At 34.9% G+C, this 21,135-nt stretch overlaps 3 protein-coding genes across 4 annotated transcripts; 2 read left to right on the top strand and 1 right to left on the bottom strand.

Moving 5' to 3' along the window:
• Window positions 1-585: 585 nt before the first annotated feature.
• On the top strand, window positions 586-5,397 carry LOC106714717 (phosphate carrier protein, mitochondrial). Of its 2 annotated transcripts, none has more exons than XM_045678525.1 (9): window positions 586-679; window positions 1,766-1,884; window positions 2,152-2,251; window positions 2,949-3,118; window positions 3,404-3,565; window positions 3,814-3,993; window positions 4,316-4,453; window positions 4,809-4,940; window positions 5,077-5,397. In XM_045678525.1, the coding sequence occupies exons 2-9, from the start codon at window positions 1,771-1,773 to the stop codon at window positions 5,167-5,169; spliced, it is 1,089 nt and encodes a 362-aa protein (XP_045534481.1). In that variant the 5' UTR covers window positions 586-679; window positions 1,766-1,770; the 3' UTR covers window positions 5,170-5,397. The 2 variants fall into 2 exon arrangements, with proteins under 2 accessions (XP_045534481.1, XP_045534480.1); XM_045678524.1 differs by having other exon boundaries at window positions 2,143-2,251.
• Window positions 5,398-7,769: 2,372 nt separating this feature from the next.
• LOC106714856 (60S ribosomal protein L9) lies at window positions 7,770-9,509 on the bottom strand. Its single transcript, XM_014507975.1, has 3 exons — window positions 9,411-9,509; window positions 8,957-9,205; window positions 7,770-8,124 (listed from the first exon to the last, which is right to left on the bottom strand). Exons 2-3 carry the CDS (start codon window positions 9,195-9,197, stop codon window positions 7,793-7,795), a joined length of 573 nt encoding a protein of 190 aa, XP_014363461.1. The 5' UTR covers window positions 9,198-9,205; window positions 9,411-9,509; the 3' UTR covers window positions 7,770-7,792.
• A 393-nt stretch (window positions 9,510-9,902) lies between these two features.
• Window positions 9,903-12,932, top strand: LOC106715374 (39S ribosomal protein L46, mitochondrial). Its single transcript, XM_045678706.1, has 6 exons — window positions 9,903-10,097; window positions 10,178-10,349; window positions 10,459-10,592; window positions 10,922-11,064; window positions 11,787-11,918; window positions 12,748-12,932. The coding sequence occupies exons 1-6, from the start codon at window positions 10,037-10,039 to the stop codon at window positions 12,895-12,897; spliced, it is 792 nt and encodes a 263-aa protein (XP_045534662.1). The 5' UTR covers window positions 9,903-10,036; the 3' UTR covers window positions 12,898-12,932.
• Window positions 12,933-21,135: the final 8,203 nt, after the last annotated feature.

Genomic DNA, 21,135 nt, shown 5'->3' with positions numbered 1-21,135 from the left:
TATTCGTCCTGATGTTTTAACATAATTGTGAAAATGATTTTTTTTTTGTTTTAATAGCTATTTATTTAATATTATTAAGAAGATATTGTATTCGATTAATTGTTATGCATTGTGTAAATTAATAAATTTAATGATGACTTTTTAACAATTTAGTGTTTTAACATTTTATCAAGAAATCCCATATTTGCAGATGTACAATGTTTATCAGTTAGTGATGTTCAATAGACTAGTTTGAATAAAATTATTTACGTTGAAAATTCTACGTGGTGTTGTTATTTCCAATATTATCCTTTCGAATAAGCATAGCGGCAAAGGGAACTCAACCTGAAGGTACTAGGTTCGATTTCAATGAAAAAAATTTGTTTGATTAAAAGAAAAATATTTCTAGTCTTTTTTATTTTTTATAACGTTTACTTTCAAACTTAGAATTACAGCTTTTAACATAGTGAATATTTAATTTTTTGGACTGTAATAGAAATTATTTTAATATTTCGCAATGTTGCCAGAATTAAATAAAAGTTTTATAAAATTAAATATTCACGTGATTATATAAATTTTGATATCTGGATTTACGTGTAGACGAATGGAATTAAAGATATCGGCCGATTATCAAGATAATAAAAGATTATTTGGCAGTGCGGTGCGGACTGCCGAATTGTTGATTTCTATTTAAGACAAGGTAAGTGTTATTTCTTTTTATTTTGTTACGTAACAATAATCAGACTTTTAAATATGTGGTGGGTTACCATTGATATTTTTACATCATGATATAGTTCGTCTTAGTACTCAAATTCGTTCCTTTGATCCTGTTTCTGTAATACCAAGCTTAATAGCACCGCTAACTTACAAGGTTACTAGGTCAGGAGCAATTACACGTGGCCGTCATAATTGTTATTCAACCAAACTAAAGTGAATTCAATTTTTTGTTAATTCGATGTCTAATCTTCGATTTGAAACGTCTTGAACCTTCTCAAAAATTACAAAGGGTATGATTTATTTAATAATAATAAAAGAATGTGCTAACAATTAGCTTACACCATATTAAAATTTAGGAGTCAAATCCACGCTAGTAGATAGGTATAGCGCTTTTTAAAAATCAATATGTGCGTAACTCAATTACGAATTGATCTAGATATGCGACATGGATAATTGAATTATATATTCAGTCAGCTGATCATATTGTTGTATGGTTATAGTGTGAATTAAGTGCAGTGTTTTTAAAAATTTCCAGGTAATATTTTTCTTTATCGTGTCTTAAATACTGACCGGTTATACCCTAAAATTTATTAAAGATAAATAATTTTATGTTAAAGTATTTTTAAAAATGAGCGTCGGTGGCGCTGTTATCGCTTAACGGAACCGGACCGAAATCTAGGTTCGATCCCTGCCATATACCAATGTATTTTTTTGGCTCAAAATTCAAAGCTATGTGTGAAATTAACTATCCGGCACCGGACCAGCGTGATTGATTATGGCCTAGTCACCTCTATCGTGGGTAGGACACATATGAGCTGACGGAATATAGTAAAAAATATCATTTTATTAAAATATTCACTTGTACATTTTTTATCAAATTTAACTGGCTGTGACTTTTTAAGCAAATAACGATCGTCTAAGCATGTGACTTGCAAATACTTGATCACAACCGTTTGAAACAAATCAGTTCATTTTACTGTGAAGATTTTCACAAGCAGTATAGAGAAGTATATTGTATAATCTTTAATCTCGTAGTAAGACGGTCAATAAATTTGGTTGTTTTTTTCAGATAAAATGTTTGCGTCACTTCTGGAGGCAGCGCGCAAGTCCCCGTTCCACGGGCCTCTGACACCCGCCTTGTGCGACACCAATGAGCCCGCTCCCGCACTCACAGAGTCCAATGTACAGGTAAGCTATGATTTTTCTGTTTTTGTTCCCGTATTCTCTTAAAAAACTTCAGTTGACAACCAATAAATGAATACTAACTCTCACAACTCTTTGGATGTCGAAGCTGTGATAATAAAAGAAGAAAATAGATGGCAAGGTTTTCTCATTTTTTCTCCACCGCATAGAGCGAGTTGCCATTGATATGCTTTTGATTATAATTACTCTATTGATTACCTGTACTGTATGTCAATAGCTGTTCTTGTTTTATGTCTGTGTTAGCCCATCCAGACAATAGCTGCATCGTCGGAGCCGGAGCAAACCTACTCGTGCGAGTTCGGCTCTGCCAAGTATTTCGCACTGTGCGGTGTCGGCGGTCTGCTGTCATGCGGTAAGTTATGTTCTTACTACTAAAAAAGCGTGTGCTATACTTTTGGCAATTATATTTTCCTACTGAGGATTCACTAGTACACACGCAACATACGCGCCTGTCGTTATCATCTCTCTGTTTCACTCTTCAGGTTTTTGTTTACTCAGATCGATCTATCTTCCTTCATTTCAGTCGCCACTCTCTTCTTGATCATGTCACCCTTCCAAGGCCTATCCCTACCGATGTACTCCTACACGTTCATACATTCAATAATACGGACTTGTGGGGTTGCGAAAATAATACAATACTAGAAATAAAATTTATTGTAATCTTTCTTCTTGAAATATGTTATCTGAATTATGTTGCATGTTCAATCAGCGCAAGCGTTATGAGAGCTGGACATGAACTTGACAATATACTCAACATTTTTATCGCCCACTCAATCTGATTAACACGAACTAGTATGTTCGTTGATAGTATTTTATTGAAATAAAAAATAATATATTTAATTATTATAAAACATAATATTTACAAAATTCATTGTTTTAATTGATCTGAAATGAAAGACACCAAATGACATATAAATCTTTTTTAGCTCAACGATAAAATGTTCATCGACCAAGCATATAACTACACTGCTGGACGTAGGCCATAGGTCATCCACAGTATGCCATCCTCCGCACAAATCAATAAACTCTCATCTACATATTTTGAACAGGTTTAACCCACACGGCGGTGGTGCCCTTGGATCTGGTGAAGTGCCGGCTGCAGGTGGACCCCGAGAAGTACAAGAATGTTATGAATGGCTTCAGGCTGTCCGTGCGCGAGGAGGGCGTGCGCAGCCTCGCCAAGGGCTGGACACCCACACTCATTGGATACTCGCTACAGGTGCGATGGAGTCTTTGTTATAGTACTGTTAAACCGGATCAAACAAGAAAGATCACGGGGTGAATATTTCCTAAATTTATTTTATTACTCAACACACAGAAATTGAGTGAGGTCTATGAAAAATATTATGTGCTTCATCATTTTTAAATCTAACCGACCTGAGAAGCTCAATGGCAATCAAAAAGCATGATTTATCGGTTAGTTGTTACAAAAAAATCGGATCGATCTCGAGGAATCGATTATTGATTTCAGCCATTAATGAATATCTTATGATATATTCAACAGGGTCTATTCAAGTTCGGTCTATACGAGGTGTTCAAAGTAGGCTACTCGGACATGTTGGATGCGGAGACGGCGTACGTGTACCGCACCTTAGTCTACCTCGCCGCCTCCGCCTCCGCAGAGGTCTTCGCTGACATCGCCCTCTCGCCATTCGAAGCTGTTAAGGTAATACAACTAGTTACTGACCAACTTTTTTTAACTCTTAGCGTATTCATCTTTCCGAGTTATTCGGAATTTGAACGCCACCAGGAAATGACTGAGAATAAACTGTGGCAACAGCTGCAAATATAGCTTTCCAGTTTACATTGTAATCCAGTGAACCTTATAATTTGACATTACATCATATAAAATTTTTGTCTAGAGATAAACAAATGTTCCAAAAAAATTTTACGAGTTCTAATTTTTGTACGTAGGTCCGTATCCAAACTATGCCTGGTTTCGCCAACACGATGCGCGAAGCATGGCCCAAAATGGTGCAGAACGAGGGTTACGGCACATTCTACAAGGGCCTGGTGCCGCTGTGGGGTCGTCAGATCCCCTACACAATGATCAAGTTCGCCTGCTTCGAAAGAACATTAGAAATGTTCTATAAGGTGAGTTGTTTGGGAAACCTGTGCTTTATTTATAATTTCCATTAGACACACATGGACTGCCATGTCTGATTTTGTTCACTTAGCAGCTTTATTTTATCTTTCTGCGTTTGTTGTCAACGTTCGTTTGATAAGAAAATTAGCTTTAATTAAAGCAAAAATAAAAAGCAATTTGCTCCTTCCCAGAAAAAGAGACTCAGCCACGTCCAAAATCATTGAAAGCATGTAATTTTTTGCAAAGTTTGCCTTTTGATTTAAATCATTACTAATTTTTAAATCAATACACAATATATTCCGCTAAATTAATTTTTTTTTGTTTTTGCAGTATGTAGTACCCAAGCCGCGCGACCAGTGCACGAAGGGCGAGCAGCTGGTGGTGACTTTCGCGGCGGGCTGCGTCGCCGGTGTCTTCTGCGCCATCGTCTCCCACCCTGCCGACACCGTCGTCTCCAAACTCAACCAGGTATCACTCTGGCTTTACATCTGTTACTTCATTTATAAATACTAATAAAATGACTTAAATCTTTAAAATCGGCCAAGCTATTAATGCTACAGGTCATGATGAAACGGTCATCGGCACATAGATAAACTCGAAAAATATTACCCTCATGATTGGGCAATTGAATGCCCATTTGTCATTCTTGCTGGTCAAAGGTTCATCACAGGGCATGATTTTTTCCGAAAAGATTTTTTTAGTTCACGAAATTATCTTTGGTAGTATTTGATATAGTTTATTTGGAAACTACAATTATCATATTATATATAATTTATAAAACGACAAAATTGAAGCAGATATTCATATTAACGTGTATATTCAGGATAAATCAGCGACAGTCGGTTCTATCGTGAGCAAGCTGGGCTGGGCGGGCGTATGGAAGGGACTCGGTACCAGGATTGTCATGATTGGTACACTTACCGCACTGCAGTGGTTCATCTTCGATGGCGTCAAGGTTTGTATAATGTATCCTACAACCGTGTAGAGCTTTTGGGAACCCTAGCATTTATGTCCGCATTGTTAAACAAATTATATTCAACTGTAAATCTTTATTTTGGTTTCAATTTTTACTCAATCCTTATTTGTTACAGGTTATTTTAAGAACACCACGACCACCACCAGCTGAGATGCCGGAATCTATGAAGAAACGTCTCGAAGCCGAGCAAGCGGCCAAAGATAATTAAATTTGAAATTCAAATCCCGAAGCTCCCTAATCTCAGTCTATTGGTTGAAAAGATATGAAGAATAGTGATCATGTACTTGAGTGCAATTTTAATTTGCTGCCAGTACAAATAAATTTAAATCACATTTATAAGTGAAACCTATTTGAAGATAGAAAGTAAATGTATGTAGTGTAGGTACGGTTTCGTTATTATATTTAATATTTATCTATATAAAATAATTTTCTATTATTATTTGGTTTTATTTCTTTGACTCACTGTACTGTAGAAATGTGACCTCAGTACTAATAATCATACAATAGATGGCAGTGTTATAAAAAATATTCCAGAGAACATACAACCTTTATGCAACATCTTTATACAGTAGTCTCCCTTATTCGCCTCATTCTGTTATCCACTGTTTCAAAAATTGTAACTAATTTCCACATTCACTGCAAAATATTTGGCTATTTATTCCGTCAGCATATTATGTTAATTTGGTGTCTTTTATTATTGCTTCGTCATTTTTTACAAGTACATATTTACTACTTGCATGTGTTGCCTGCCTTATTGCAAATTTCTAAATATTGCAGATGTGTTCTTTACTAAAATTTAGAACGTAACCCCCAAGAAAAGTGAAATCTTAGTGTAAGTTCTTTGAAATAATCCTTACTAATATTATAAATGCGAAAGTAACTCAGTCTGTCTGTCTGTCTCGCTTTCACGCAAAAACTACTGAACCGATTTAAATGAAATTTTGTACACAGATAGTCTAGAGCCTGAGGATGGACATAGGCTACATTTTAACGCGAAACAGGGGTTGTAAGGGGTTGAAAGTGGGGGTGAAAGTTTGTATGGAATTATCGTCATTTTTACAGGTAGAAGATTGAAACTTATTTTCAAGGCTGCTAATTTGATAAAGATAAATCTGAAATTAAATTTTTGTAAAAATTTTACCCCCAAGGGTGCTAAATAACAATAGGGGATGAAATTTTGTTTGTCAATATATTCGGTTTTGGTGAATGTTTTGTTTAATATGCTTTGCTGTTACCCTTACCAATATTTAGTCTAGAGCCTAAGGAAAGTCGTAGGCTACATTTTAACGTGAAAAAGGGGTTGTAAGGGGTTGAAAGTGGGGGTGAAATTTTGTATGGAATTATCGTTATTTTTACAGATCGAAGCTTGAAACTTATTTTCAAGACTGCTAATTTGATATACATAAATACGAAATAAAATTTTTGTAAAAATTTTAGCCCTAAGGGTGCAAAATAGTAATAGGGGATGAAATTTTGTTTGGCAAAATGTTCGGCTTTGATGAATGTTTTGTTTAATAAGTTTTGCTGTTACAATTACCAATATTTAGTATAGAGCCTGAGGAAGGACATAGGCTACATTTTAATGCGTAAAAGGAGTTGTAAGGGGTTGAAAGTGGGGGTGAAAGTTTTTATGGAATTATGGTCATTTTTACAGTTAGAACTTGAATCTTAATTTTAAGGCAGCTAATTTGATATAAATAATTATGAAATTAATTTTTTGTAAAAATTTTACCCCCAAGGGAGCTAAATAACAATAGGGGATGAAAATTTGTTTGGCAATATGTGAGGTTTTGTTGAATATTTTCTTTAATATGTTTTGCTATTACCCTTACCAATATTTAGTCTAGAGCCTGAGGTAGGACATAGGGCACATTTTAACGCGAAAAAGGGTTTGCAAGGGGTTGAACGTGGGGGTGAAAGTTTGTATGGAATTATGGTCATTTTTACAGTTAGAACTTGAATATTATTTTTAAGGCAGCTAATTTGATATAAATAATTATGAAATTAATTTTTTGTAAAAATTTTACCCCCACGGGTGCTAAATAACAATAGGGGATGAAAATTTGTTTGGCAATATGTGAGGTTTTGGTGAATGTTTTGTTTAATATTTTTTGCTGTTACCCTTACCAATATTTAGTTTAGAGCCCGAGAAAGGACATAGACTACTTTTCAACGCGAAAAAGGGTTTTTAATGGGTTGAAAGTGGGCGTGGAAATTTGTATGGAAGTATCGTCATTTCTACAGTTACAAGTTTAAAACTTATTTTTGTGGCTGCTAATTTGATATAAATAATATGAAATTCAACGTTTGAAAAAATATTACTTTCAAGGATGCTAAATAAAAATAGGGGATGAAATTTTGTTTGGGAATATTTTAGACATTTGGCGCGGTCCTGGCACACCTCTCTCTATGTTCTTCTACATCCATACATCGAATCATAGCACGTCGGTTAAGTAAAATAATTAGCCTAAAAAAATTCTATCCGAAGACAGAATTTTACGCGGACGAAGTCGCGGGCACAGCTAGTCTATATATATAAAAGAAAGTCGTGTTAGACTATTTATAACTCAAGAACGGCTGAATCGATTTGACTGAAAATTGGTGGGCAGGTAGCTTAGAACCAGGAAAAGGACATAGGATAATTTTTACCCCGTTTTCTATTTTTTATTGCGCGCGGACGAAGTCGCGGGTAAAAGCTAGTTAATTATATTTGAATATGATGGATGATCAAAATATTAATTTTATGATTTAACTCTGATAAAATTATTTAAGGTTATTTATTACATATAAAGAATTAAACAAAGAGAATTCAAGTTAGTTTTTTAATGAACTTAAATCTCGTCTGCTACAACAGTAGTCTTCTCAGATACATATAAACCGTCCAAGAACTTTCTGATATCTTTATTTTTGACCATGGTGGACTGTTGAATGAGGGCTGCTGAGCTGGAAACATCTTCGATGGAGTTACCTTCAATGATCAGCTCATCCTTTTGCTTGGGAGAGTTAACAACTGTCACACCTGGTGCCATCCTTACCCTCCTAATGTACTTCTCTCCGAGGAAGTTACGGATCTCAATCAATGTGTTGCCTTCAGTGGTCACACAGTTAATTGGGAAATGAGCGTATACTGCACGCATTTTGTACTGGAATCCCTTTGTTACACCTGAAATTTAAAGTCATAAGTCATAAAAGGTATAAGCAAAGATTGTTATGAATTACTTCAATTTTAATGAATGGGAATATATTAAAACATTAATGACTGGGTTTCTGACAAGAAAATCCTATTTAAAACCTCTGTTTTGTCAAAGATAATGACAGGGATAACAACATGTTTTTATACATTTAGTCTCAGAAACCAACAGTAAGTAACAATCTATCTACATACAGTTTTTGAAAGACATGTCATAGTGATATTTAATTAACAATCATGTTAATTTGCATCAATTTAGGGGTTGTTTAAATAAACAAAATAAATAACAAATTTGTTAAGGATGATTTTAGTTTGATCCTTCAAAATCACACTGATTATATTAAAAACTACATTCCATAACAATATTTTAATTATAGATTAAATCACAATTTTAATTGGTTGATCAACTTTTCAAAAACTGGTATGAGTTAGATTTTTTTGAATTATGTTTACTAGTTAGAGCACTACTATTCTTATCTTTAAATTAGTGGTGTTTAAGCAGATTTTCTATTGGGTAAAACATTTTAAAAATGACATAAAACATTAGTACACAGACCGATTAATGCTTTTAGTTTTATTATTGCCAGTTTATGATCATTGTTCACATTTCTAGTATATCTATTAAAATAACAAAGTGAACACTTCTAAAATGGTTCAGTTCTTCAACACCAGTACACAATAAATTTTAAGACTTTTAGTTGCGTAAATAATGTATTAAATCTAATAAACCCCATAACATGCCCTGATAAATAAATCCACTTATCACAATCCAATGTTTATAGAATAACCAAAACAAATATATTACCTTTGATCATGTTCTCCACATGAGAGCAGACGGTTCTCACCGCAGCCAGTTCTTTTTTCGATCCGAACCATTTCTCCACTTTCAGTAACCGAGGGTTTACCATGCGAATGTCAACAGCCAAGTGTTTGAAATTTCTTTTAAGGGTACCTCGGGGCCCTTTCACAGTCACCAGTCGCGACTTCACATGAACTGTGAGCCCCTCAGGGATCTTCACCTTTTGGTTAGCAACTATTTGCTTCATGTTGTGGCCTAAAATAAGATATATTTATGAACATAACCTATGCGACAGTTTGACAATTAATTGTATATGTTATACGTCTATTTTTGGTAAAATATTTAAGGAAACATTAGAAGCAGAACAATATACACTGCTCTCAAGAATATTTCACTGAAACCACAAGAAGTTAATACGATTAATATAGATTTTTTCACTAAAAACAGAAACTCTGCTTACTTTCAGTGACACAGAGAGCCGGAAAAGAGTTTTAGGGTTGCCAGTAGTCAGCTTGCCAAAGCTGTTATCTAGTGTTGTCGGTAGAGGTAGAGCAAGGCTAAAAAAGTTAACGTAGAATTTATTTTTGCAATTGCAGACAATAAAAGGCAGGTAACTCCGGTTTCAAATACTATTGATATGATATTTTTACAGACTGTAATGGTGGGTTTCCGTTGCCAAACATTCTAACAAAAACATATTATCGTGTCTCTCACTTAGAAAATTGTGTCGCTTTTTGTTGTGGCGCTTAATTAATTTTTCTGAGCATATGTAGTTCCGAAATATTTCACAAAATATACTACTCATGCTTGGTTTACTATCAATAAGAGAGTATTGAAAATTTCAATATTGTCAAGTTTTATATTTAATATTTGCTTGGACCGGAACCACATATATTTTGACGGAATGACATTTGATAAAAAAAATTGACACAAAATGTCAATGTCAAAAAATTTAATAAAGGTTAGGTTTTCTGTATTGTTTAATTTATTTTTTAAAATATTAGTATGAGCTTCGCTTAGGATATTGACAATTACACGTTTATTTAAATTCAACAAATTTAAAAACCTAGACTGTAAGATACGAAAATGATATTTAAGCAATTAATTCGTCCACAAATTAAACTGTGTTTACGAGTTTTCAGGAAAGGTATTACTAAAATTCCAACGTTTATCCCCAATTTTAATATATAATTCATCAGAAGTTGTATTTTTCCAATATTTTTTAAGATTTAAGTACGAAGCCACAGTGGGAAATTATAACAGGAGTATGCGTTGAAAGGTTACCTGTCGTTACTCCACCACTGAACGACATACAAAAAAAGTATAAAGAGTTTTTATGGACCATAGAGGTTGAGAAAAGTTTAAAGTCGGATCATGAGATAAGACATGAAAATGATAAGTAAGTAATTACCAGTAAATATGTAAATAAACACTGTTTAAAGGCGTTTAATTTTTGTTTATTTCACAGAGAAGTCATTACTTGTAATATAATTTTTTTCTATCTATAGAATCCAAGCTGAACTTCTTAAGAGTGATTCTCAAGATGTGGATTTGGATGCTGTAAGCAAAATAACAGCTCAAGATCTGGAAGATGCAGCTACTGAGGAGTTATCACAATTCAAATTTGGGAGTATTGAAACAGGTAAACAGATACACACATTATTTTACCAGTATTAATTAATATACTAAATTCCTAAACAATGTACACAATTTCTAGATGATTATTGACAATATTATTGCAGTAATACTAGTACTAGTCTGCCTGCAATTTTGTCAGAACAGAATTTAAAAAAAGTTACTAAATAAAGTTAATCATGCACTTAAGCATGTAACTGACCTTTCAGTTATCAGTTTAAGAGATTACCCAGACTGGGAAGAATTTTTAAAATTGTTTTTCATTAAAAGTCATGCAACTACCAACTTTATTAATTGTATAGATTGTACCACTGTATATTATAATAATATTTATAGAAGCAGACAAGAAAGGTGACAAGACAACAACTGACAGATGTCTACAGCGACATCTGGTGCTGGTTGCGCCAGTTAAATTGGGTACTGATGTAAGAACAATACTCCCACAGGGTAAATGGCAAGAGGGAGAGACATTACGACAGGTGAATCTTACTAATATTATAAATGCAAATGTTTAGATGGATGGATGGATGTTTGTTCGAAGGTGTCTCCGGAACGGCTCAACTGATCTTGAAAATTGGCATGGATATAGAATATAGTCTGGAAGTACACATAAGCTACTAATTTAGTTTATTTTAACTCCGCGCGGACGGAGTTTTTCAATCATGCAGTCAAATTATTCATGTTATAGTTTTGTGGGACTTTGTCCTAATCTCAAGATTAACAAATAGTTTTAATAAATAAATATATTAACTTCACAAAAGTTATTTTCACCAAATTTCTTACTATTATAAATGTGAAAGTTTAGATTGACTGATGGATATATGTTATTAAGTATCTCCAGAATCAGATCTCGATAAAATTTTGTACAGATGTAAAACACAGTCAGAACACATAGGCAACTGATTATTTTTTTTAATTCCCAAACTATCAAAAATAAATACAGTTTATAAAAAATGTAAAAACATACAAAAGCAGTTTATATTCTTTTTACTTGCAAAAAGAGGTCCTTTAACACATAGTTCATTGGTTTATCATCAATAGTTTTAGATAAGAAGATCATGAAATTATTTTGATTTAGGTAATTACTTCAAGGACAATAGACTTCTGTTGGATTATAATATTTTTTTAATATGATTATGTGATTTGTGGTTTTTCCTGTGCGGAAAACCTTTATAGTAATTCTTAAAAATATTTTTTCCAGACGGCTGAAAGAGTTTTAGAAGAACATTGTGGGAAAGATCTTAAAGTGCAATTCCTTTCAAATGCTCCTTGTGGCTTTTACAAATATAAATATCCACAAGGTTCACGAACAGATGACTGCATTGGTGCCAAAGTAGGTTGAGTAAAAAAATCACATTCAGACTTGTTTCATATAAGAACGAGAATATATAAGAACCATCTGTGATAACTGCAAATTTTATAAAATTACAACAATAAAAGGACAATGGGCAAATTTGTATGGAGTCTGGGCTAAATGCTCAACAGTGATGAAACCCATGCCATTTGAAAGATTATGGGGTGTTATTTAATTCATACTATGGCAGCCATGTCGAAATCGAGTGCGAACATGGTGTTTTCGAGCATTCAAAAATATAATAATTACTATGGGAGTTAGTAGCATTAGCGTGTTGTGTTTTATATTTAAGAGAAAAAAAACAACATGTTTGTTTATTGCTTTATTATCATTTATTCATAGATTTAAACATTTTTTTCGAACTACAATAATATTTTAACAATATACAAACATCTGTTACATTTTTGTTTCGGTAAAAAAACAAAAGTGTAACAGATTTTATTAGATGTAACAAATATTATTGTAGTTCGAAAAAATGTTTAAATCTATGTTGAGATGTTGGCCCAAAATGCCCATTGTCCTTTGGATATGTTTAAAAGATATGTAGTAAACAATCAATATTTGACACATTTGTTTGATCAGATCTTTTATCAAACAACTCAAATAGCCTTATACTTTATAATTTGACAAACATTTAAAGTTTGACAGAAAGTTTGATAATTTGTAATGTGCTTTAACAGTGTTGAGTCAGTATTGCCATGTACAAAATTTTGATTTCACTGTTGTTAATACATTACAGAATTGTCGTGGATTAATTTACATTATATGTTGTTTTTCTTGAAAAAATAATTATCACTTTACTTTACAGGTTTTCTTTTACTATGCTAATTATCAAGGTGGTGCTGTAGACGGCAAGGAAAAGAAGTTCAACTGGCTAACAAGGAATGAATTGAAAGAACTTTTACCACCAAAGTATAATAAGTCAGTACAAGAGTTCTTAATCGAAGAAAGTTGGTAATTTATGTAGAAAAATAAATGTACTAGTTAATCAAACTTGTTTTATTTTCATATCTTGGAGTTTTTATAAAGATGCGTTAAGAATAAGTTCTAACTAAACGTTTGCGGAGATTTTATACTAAGTACACCAATGTACCACCAGAGGCTAGGACCCATGTCGAAAAAGCGTACTTACATTATTAGTTCTGACAGATCCGTACAAATCTCATAGCGCACACTTGAATGCACCCAGTGTGTATACTAAAAAAGGACTAGAATGAGCCGGTCATAATATTTCGTAGACCTATTGGCATATTTAAATTACGGTTTGACATAGATTTGTATTATAGTGATGTATTTCACAGAACGATAATTCCAACTTCAATAGCACAGAAGTCATGAGTGAATAATATGACGTTCGAGAATGTACAATGTTAGTCTGTAATAAAATATTACACAAAATATAATCATGGCTGATGTTAACATTTCCTCAAAATGTTTTGAAATAGACATTAAAAACAGTAAACAGAATATAGGAAGACATTGAACATTGTAGAGCACGGCCGACCAACAAACAACAAATGATGTAACTGCCGCACCATGGACGTGGCTTCCATCCCGCACGTTCCTTGCCCACGTCCTAAACACTAATATAAACATGTTATTATTTAAAAGATCCTCTTTGGTGCGCAGTTAAATGCTACTTTCCACATTTACATTGAAACATTATTTAGCGAGAAGCCGGCGCGGGGAGCGCTTCGCAGTAATGCTTCGAAATAGAAGTTTACTTAAACAATGAGCGTGATTTACGAGTAAACAGATTTCGATGTTCGGTCCCGAAATTTCCAGGGACTGAGCCTGGAGCGAAGCTACATTTTAAACCTTATAAACCGTCCACATATAGGCACTTATCGTTTATTTCGTTACCTTAAGAATGGAAGCGAAATCGCTTTTGAAGTTTGCTTTTATCGCTATGCGATGAAAGTTTAATTTACCTCGGTGTAAATGGGTTAAGATTGGACGTGTTATCCGCTCTCTTCAAGGCTCCCGGCCGTCTTTTCGGGTTCGTTTACAAACACATCGGCGGGCTGTTTTTCGTTTAGCCGGTTCTAAATTAAATAATTTCTATCGGAAAGTAAATAAGCACAATGATTGTTTTATTGTTTGCCTTTAGTAATTGTTTTGTATTGTGACATAACAAAGACTAATTTTCCCGAATGTTGATACACGTTTTCAAATGCTTAAGGAAACGGCTGCCACTTTAACAACGTAACGACTAAACATTGGGAGATTTACCCAATAAATACGAGTAAATTCTAGATCTCTTTCAGCAATCTGATACGACAAAACCCTTTGATAGGATGATGTGCTTCTCACTTATTCTGATATGTTTAACTAAAAAAATTGTCCAGTTAACAGAATAAGGGTTTTTCTTATCTAGAAGTTCGTGTTAGAGAGAGAAATTAATAAAATTCTGTCTAAGTAAATTAAACACCAATAAGAAAGTAACCAATAAACTAATAAAAATAGAATGTAAAGCATTTGTGAGAACAGTTGGTCTTCCACATTAATTTCAGCCCCGCGGGGTGCCCACCTGTGGCTTCGGACTATCATAATTGATAAAATTCTTAACACACATAACAATTCCGTCCCCACATTCTCTAATTTCATGGATGACTCGGGAATGTGGTCGGTGTTTGGAAAATATTAACAGTTGAAAGGGTGACCACGTTAATTAATTAATGATGTTGTGACTTATTGCTATTTTAATAATTCAGGCGAATTTGTTATGGAAATATTTACTCGCTCGTTGCTTGTTTGTACCTATGGGAGGTGTATATTTTTAGATATTCTAATAAGATACCTGATTGTGACTTGCGTTTAAGATTAAATCGAGATCAATTAAAAATAATATCAATGGTGTTTAATCATAAACCTTAACCTCAGCGGTGCGGCTCCTTCTAAGAAAATGTTATTGTTAGTAAGCGTTCTAAAAATATATTATACTGTTACTATATGTATAAAAATGACTAAACAAAATAAACCATCATATTAACAATAACAATTAAATATTAAGAAACTGTTAAAGTTAGAAAAAATTCTTTATCAAAACACTCTGAAATAACTTAAGCATTCCAATCAGTACAATAGTCGTTATAAAAGACACTCAAATGTTTAAAACTGGCGTTAGTCTTAATGACCACACGTCGTTATTTAAAGTTGAAAAGGAAGGCCGACGGGAATCACATAATCTGCGTCAAACTTAGATAAACTGGGTAATAGAGAGCGAGAGGGCCATTGTTCCACTTCTAATGGACCACCGGCCGCTCCCAAGCGAGCGCCTCGCAAAAACCGCTCTGAAATGTTCGGCATTGAAAAAAGAACGCGTAAAACAATATATTTCATCATTTAGGAACTTCGTTGGAATTAACTAAAGTATTTTATCTTTTGCTTTTCACAGTTCGATAACGGTGGCGGTGTTAAATCGTAGACAAGACAAACTTATCGAAGAAAAGTGAGACCCGTTAGTGAGTTCCAGTGATAATGGAAACTATGCTATCACATAACTGGAACTATGGCAAGCGGTGGCGCCGCCATTCGCTACCTTTTATTCCTTTCTTCTTGTAATTACTTTGTCAATGAAAACAATTGAAGATGGAAACTTTGTTATGGTTTTAGAGATAATGTTCTTTCAATATTTGCATTGTTTTAGGCTTAAGGAGCTGTAGGTCAAAGGCCTGACGTTTTCTTTTATCTGCCGAAACGTTAGTACTATTGAAGTAACGTTTCAGTTGCCTTTGAATTATTTACTAGAAAAGTTAAATCTCTTTTTTCCGTAAATGTAATAAAAGAATACAATGTAATAAAATTTAAAAGATAAATAAGTGACAAATGAATATAGAAACAATGCAAAAATGATCAGGAATTTGTGAGGGGAGTGTAGCGCAAACATCCCTTTGTAGATTACTCTACATTCTTGAGATAAGGTGCCGACCACCTCAGGCCGCGTCATCGTATAAAACACGAATCCCTTTTGTATTGTGCCCTTCGTCACATCTTTAGGAATGTATTTCTATATTGTTTTTAAGTATTATTGGGAACAGTTTAAGCGTTACTGATGTAGATAAAGCAGATACAAAACATTACCTTAGTATATAATAATAAACTTAAGTCTAAAGTCCAACAAGAGACGTGTTCGAATACTCGTTCATTGTTCGAATCATCCTGCAAATATAAGGTAAAAGAATGAAACAGTTTTAACAGTGATATAAAAATATTTTTCACTTTTTTAGTTGGAGTATCAACTACCTATGAAAAACGCTTGTAGACCAAATGAGTCCAAAAAAAACTTCGAAAAATTTCTTTTTATTCAACTCAGAAATTTGGGTAATCAATGATCTTATTTTTAAAATACAAATAAATAACTGAATACATAAATAAAATTGGCACACATTCATACAAATCGAGATCGCAAATAATCTCAAAATAAATTGAATTGCATTCCCATATTATGCTTCTTGTACAAACAAATATGTGTATGTCTGTATAAACACGAAAATACCAGAGTCAGGTTGTTTTTCAGCTGTAAGTGAATCCAGCAGTTGCGTGCTCCTACGCCGCGCCCCGGCCACTTCTCGCGTGGGCAAGGGGGCCAAATAATGTTAAAAATATCCGGACATGACCTACACTACAAAATTTATAGTCTACAGAACATGTATTTTGCACTGCTCAATATTATTATTAGGTCGTTCGGAAAGTCATTTACGTTTTTTTCTGACTAGAATTGAATTGTATTTTTCGAAGCCAACTTTACACTTAAGGTATAAGGCACTTAAGGCACATGTTTTGAAATCTGATATAACAAGCTTGTGTATGAAAATTTTTAAATGAACATGTGCAGTTGTTTATTGTAAATATGCATGTACATGTTTAGAGTATGCAGTACAAGAACTTTTGGGTCATATTTTGATTTATAGTTGTTGCTACGAGTATAATACACAAATATGTTTATTTTTGCCTTTCATAATACACCAATAGGCTTGTACACATATAATTAAGATACTCAAGGTTCTTGTAAAATGGTTCCATTCCACCTAGTCTTTTCGGTTACAGGGATATTTTATTAAAGGAATCTTTTGAAGACTGGCCACGTTTTATTAAAGTCGGCGGGAGCATTTCATTGAGAAGGCAAATCAATTAACACCTAAGAATACGTTAACAATTCGTGTACACAACAGTTCGTATTAAAAATCAATCATACATTTAGGCGGCTCTGCGGGCGCTGGGACGCTGAGGCGGTGGAATGCGCCGTGTGTGCGGTGCGGGTGAGGCGCGGTGAGGGCGCGGGCGCGGCGGAGCACGGCCAGGTGGGCTCCCATTAGCAGCGAGAGCTCCAAGCGGCCGCTCTTCATCTTTATGATAATTATTTTCTGTTTGTTTTCGTCGGGGAATCGGCCCGCCTCGGCGGACGCTTCTCGGAACCGACTTCCATTGTGGTAAATTAAAGCCGCCCGGACCCCTGCCACGACGAGAGATAATTCGACAGGATGCCGTATATTATTAATTGCACTATGACTTGTGGAAATGGAGCTCGGAGTTCAGTGAGTCATTCATTCCGCCGGCCGTGCCGCGCCGCTGCTGCGTGGGAACGACCAGCGATCGCCACTTACAACCCCGATTCGATAATTTTATATTTGATTTATAAAATAGTCACATTAACAACACACGATTTCATTTATATTTCTTTTTGTGTAGATTGAATTTAATCGATAAATGCAACGGGAACGCACCTACTTAACTTACAATTCGAATCAATTAAGCAGTGCAGAAGTAAGGCGATAAATTTCCAATTAAGTCGACCGGCAGCACGGCTCGGTACAGAGAGCTGGCTTCGTTAGCTAGAGTTAACAAGGTAATAAACAGAGGATACGAAGCTGCGATTAATAAAAACAAAACCGTAAATAAGCCGAATGCCGCAATAAAAAAGAGGAACCTCGTAATGTTTACAATCTTGTGGCTTTATTCACTTTGTGTTCCAATTTCATGCTAAATCGAGCGGATAAAATCCTTCTTTATCAGGCAGACTTACCGTCGCGGCTATCGGCGGAGGCTGTCCCTCCTCCCCCTCCATGCCCGCATCCCCTCGCGGCAGTTCATCCGTCTGCGGCTCGTTTAAACCACCATTAAAAACGAATCACCCTCAATGAACCAAACTGCTTTGAAATTACTTATTTATGATAATTCAATTTATTTTGTCTTGATATGAGTTTTCGTAAAGATTAGAAAAAAATGATCACAGATAGTAATAATTACGTAAATTACGTAAATTTTAGCTACGTTTAATTTTATGAGACATCTTCTCTATTACCAAGTAGCAGACACAAACATGATAGATACATTTTCTACTTTCTTTTTCTCTTCTTTGAAACTCATAAGAGCCTATGTTAATTTCAATAACGTTACAAGACAATATTATTTTACACGTTATAAAACATGATGACTTATCATCATCGAAACATCTACATATTTGATTTTAACACCCAGAAATCTGTTGAGCACGCCGCCCCGCGACAAACCGGATCGCATTGGACAATATTTACTCTCCTACCCGTCTAAATGATTATTTGTTTTTGCGTTTGCTCGATCACTAATAGTTTTTAAAAGCGCGTGCTACGAACGCACCATGTGTGAAGTGCGCATGAGCCTCGAGTGCATCGCTTGGGAGGCTCGACTGGTTATTAATTTTATGGTGTCGATGGCCGCACGCACCTGGCGCGGCGCGGCGGTCACTGCGCTGCGCCTGCGCACTCCGCGCGCTCCCCGCACGCCGCTTGCGCCATGGACCAGGAATCAATCACATATTTTTGTAATTCCAATGCCGCGTTTACCGCAAACCCGTTAAAACGTTTAACGATTGACGTCACTCAACTATTTTTTTACGTAATCTGTGTTCGTTCTATGAGCTTGATTGTATATAATCTATGGCCAGTAATTATATTGTCTGCGTTTTGATAAATCTGTGAAGACGACGGCGACGGTTTGATTTTTATAATTATTGTCGCATAATAGTTGACAATAGTTGGTACATGATCACCTGACGTTAATTATGTGGACGGCATTCCCCTCCTAATCGAACAGGTTATGAGCTGCACGAGCATTACAATGTAAATGGCACATCGATGTACAGGTGTCGAGGGGAACCTGAATTTGTCCACAGACTAGTACAGTCGCCTTTATTTTGTAACACACTCATTGCTGTGCCGCTATGGTATTGTAGGATGCGACATTTAAAATGATGCTGCATTGGAGAATGTAAGCGAAATTTCATATAAACATCTAGGTATTCCAGCGATTGGCAAGTCGGTACCGACTCGTACGAGACAACCGGGCGACAGCATTTTGTTTGTGGTTAATGCAGTTTACGTATGCTGAGAGTAATCGGTGTAATTTAATGAAATTAAAAAATAATAGTTATATAATAACAATTTCAGTAAAAATATTACGCCCTTAATATGTGTAATATTTTGTTTGATAACTGAAGAATTTTTGGCTTTAGCTAATTTCAGCCATGGCTCTTCGTATATTGAACTTTTACTTTTTACATATAAAAATAGTTATAAATATTAACAGATTATAAAATAAAAGTAAAACTCTTTGCAACTTTGATATTTACAGTGTACACCTATTCACTTCGCGGGCTTTAGGCGGCGATGGGACATAAAAGTCATAATAATGTCTTAACGTTTCGGTTTGAGACGTGGTAGAAAAAGAACACAAAGACAACACTTATTTAGTGGAGGCACAAATTCCAAAAGAAACACTGCGGTGCTGATAGCTGGCTGTGAAGTAAATATCTTGTCACTCGTGTTAAGGTCAATTCATTAAATGCCATTCATTAAATGAAAATGAAAATGTTTTTACCAGCTTAGATATTTATTATGACACGGTCCTAAAAATGTTTCTCATTCTCTTATTCATTCAATGATTGTTTTACTGTTCATGAAGGTAAATAGTGGTGTTCTGAAAGATATGAAAGTGACGAATGCTATGACAGCAACGGCAGTGTGATTGATATCTGTGTTTACTCGTTTCCATGTTGAGTTAATGTACCGGAGTACGACACGGAGGATCTTACACTTTGAATTCAAACACTGAATTCAAACAATGGGATTTGTAATAATATGCAATACTGTTCTGTAGTCACAAACACATTGTTTGCTCATGTATTTTGTTTATGCAATTAAATATCGTAAATTTTTCTGTAAATGCCATGCCATGCTTACACGTGGCAGTACTCGTGAGTTGTAGTTATATTGATATCTTATTAATTTAAATTAAGCGAAATGCATTACATACGTAATGAGGGTTTACAAGACATTATCTCCTATTTGACCATCATTTAACACTTTTCATTAAATCCAACATCTCCACGTGAAATTTTCCATGAGAGTAAAACAATGCGCCGAGAGTCAGAGTCGCGCGAGTGTGCGTTGCCGTAAGAAGGACGTTTTAGCACCTCCATAAAAAACTAAAGCGAAACTACATTCAATAAATTAATAACTCATCGTCAAATGCCTCCAATTATAGGACAATTCGAACCGGAGTCAAGCAGGTAAACAAAATAGAGCTGTTGTAAATTTTACAAGAGCGGCCGGCCGGTCACACTGCCTTTTCGACCGCATTATGCACTTTTTTTGTTCGGCTTTTTGCCACTTGGCATTCAGTTTGTGGGTTTACTTCCGTCGGTACTTTTTTATGGTGGCGCTAACTTTGGACACAAAAGCGATATACGAGGCAAAATAGAGCGTTAGCGCCATCACTTGGCTTCGCGCACAAGAACCGAAAGTGGACGCGACAGATCACCGTTTGCCGTTTGTTGTGCGTCATCGTATCGGCTTGCAGCTTGTAGGCGATTTGTGTTTTGTTCTTTCTGTTTTATGTAATGAGAATGCAAATATTCAGAGGACGCGCCGATGGAAAGTGGTTATGGTTGATCAAACATGAACGTCAGCACTAGAATGTCTAGATTTTTAATATCACAAATTCCTTTCAATTTATCCGATAATTCTTTATCTAGTCTTATTCTTTTTGTTAAAATAATAAGGCTAGATATAGCTCCTGGCTTTCTTTGTCGAATGTTCTACAGACTTTATGACCCATGTCATATTTATTAGACCACACATATGCGTGTGTGCGTAAATTTTCATGATGGTAGTGAGGACTTTAGTTAGTTATCAAAGGTTATTCATATATTCTACAA

This window comes from Papilio machaon, chromosome 7 (genome assembly GCF_912999745.1).
Source record: "Papilio machaon chromosome 7, ilPapMach1.1, whole genome shotgun sequence".
NCBI classification, from domain to species: domain Eukaryota; kingdom Metazoa; phylum Arthropoda; class Insecta; order Lepidoptera; family Papilionidae; genus Papilio; species Papilio machaon.
The sequence above is the reverse complement of the archived record's forward strand: the minus strand, read 5'-3'. Positions and strand labels throughout refer to the sequence as shown.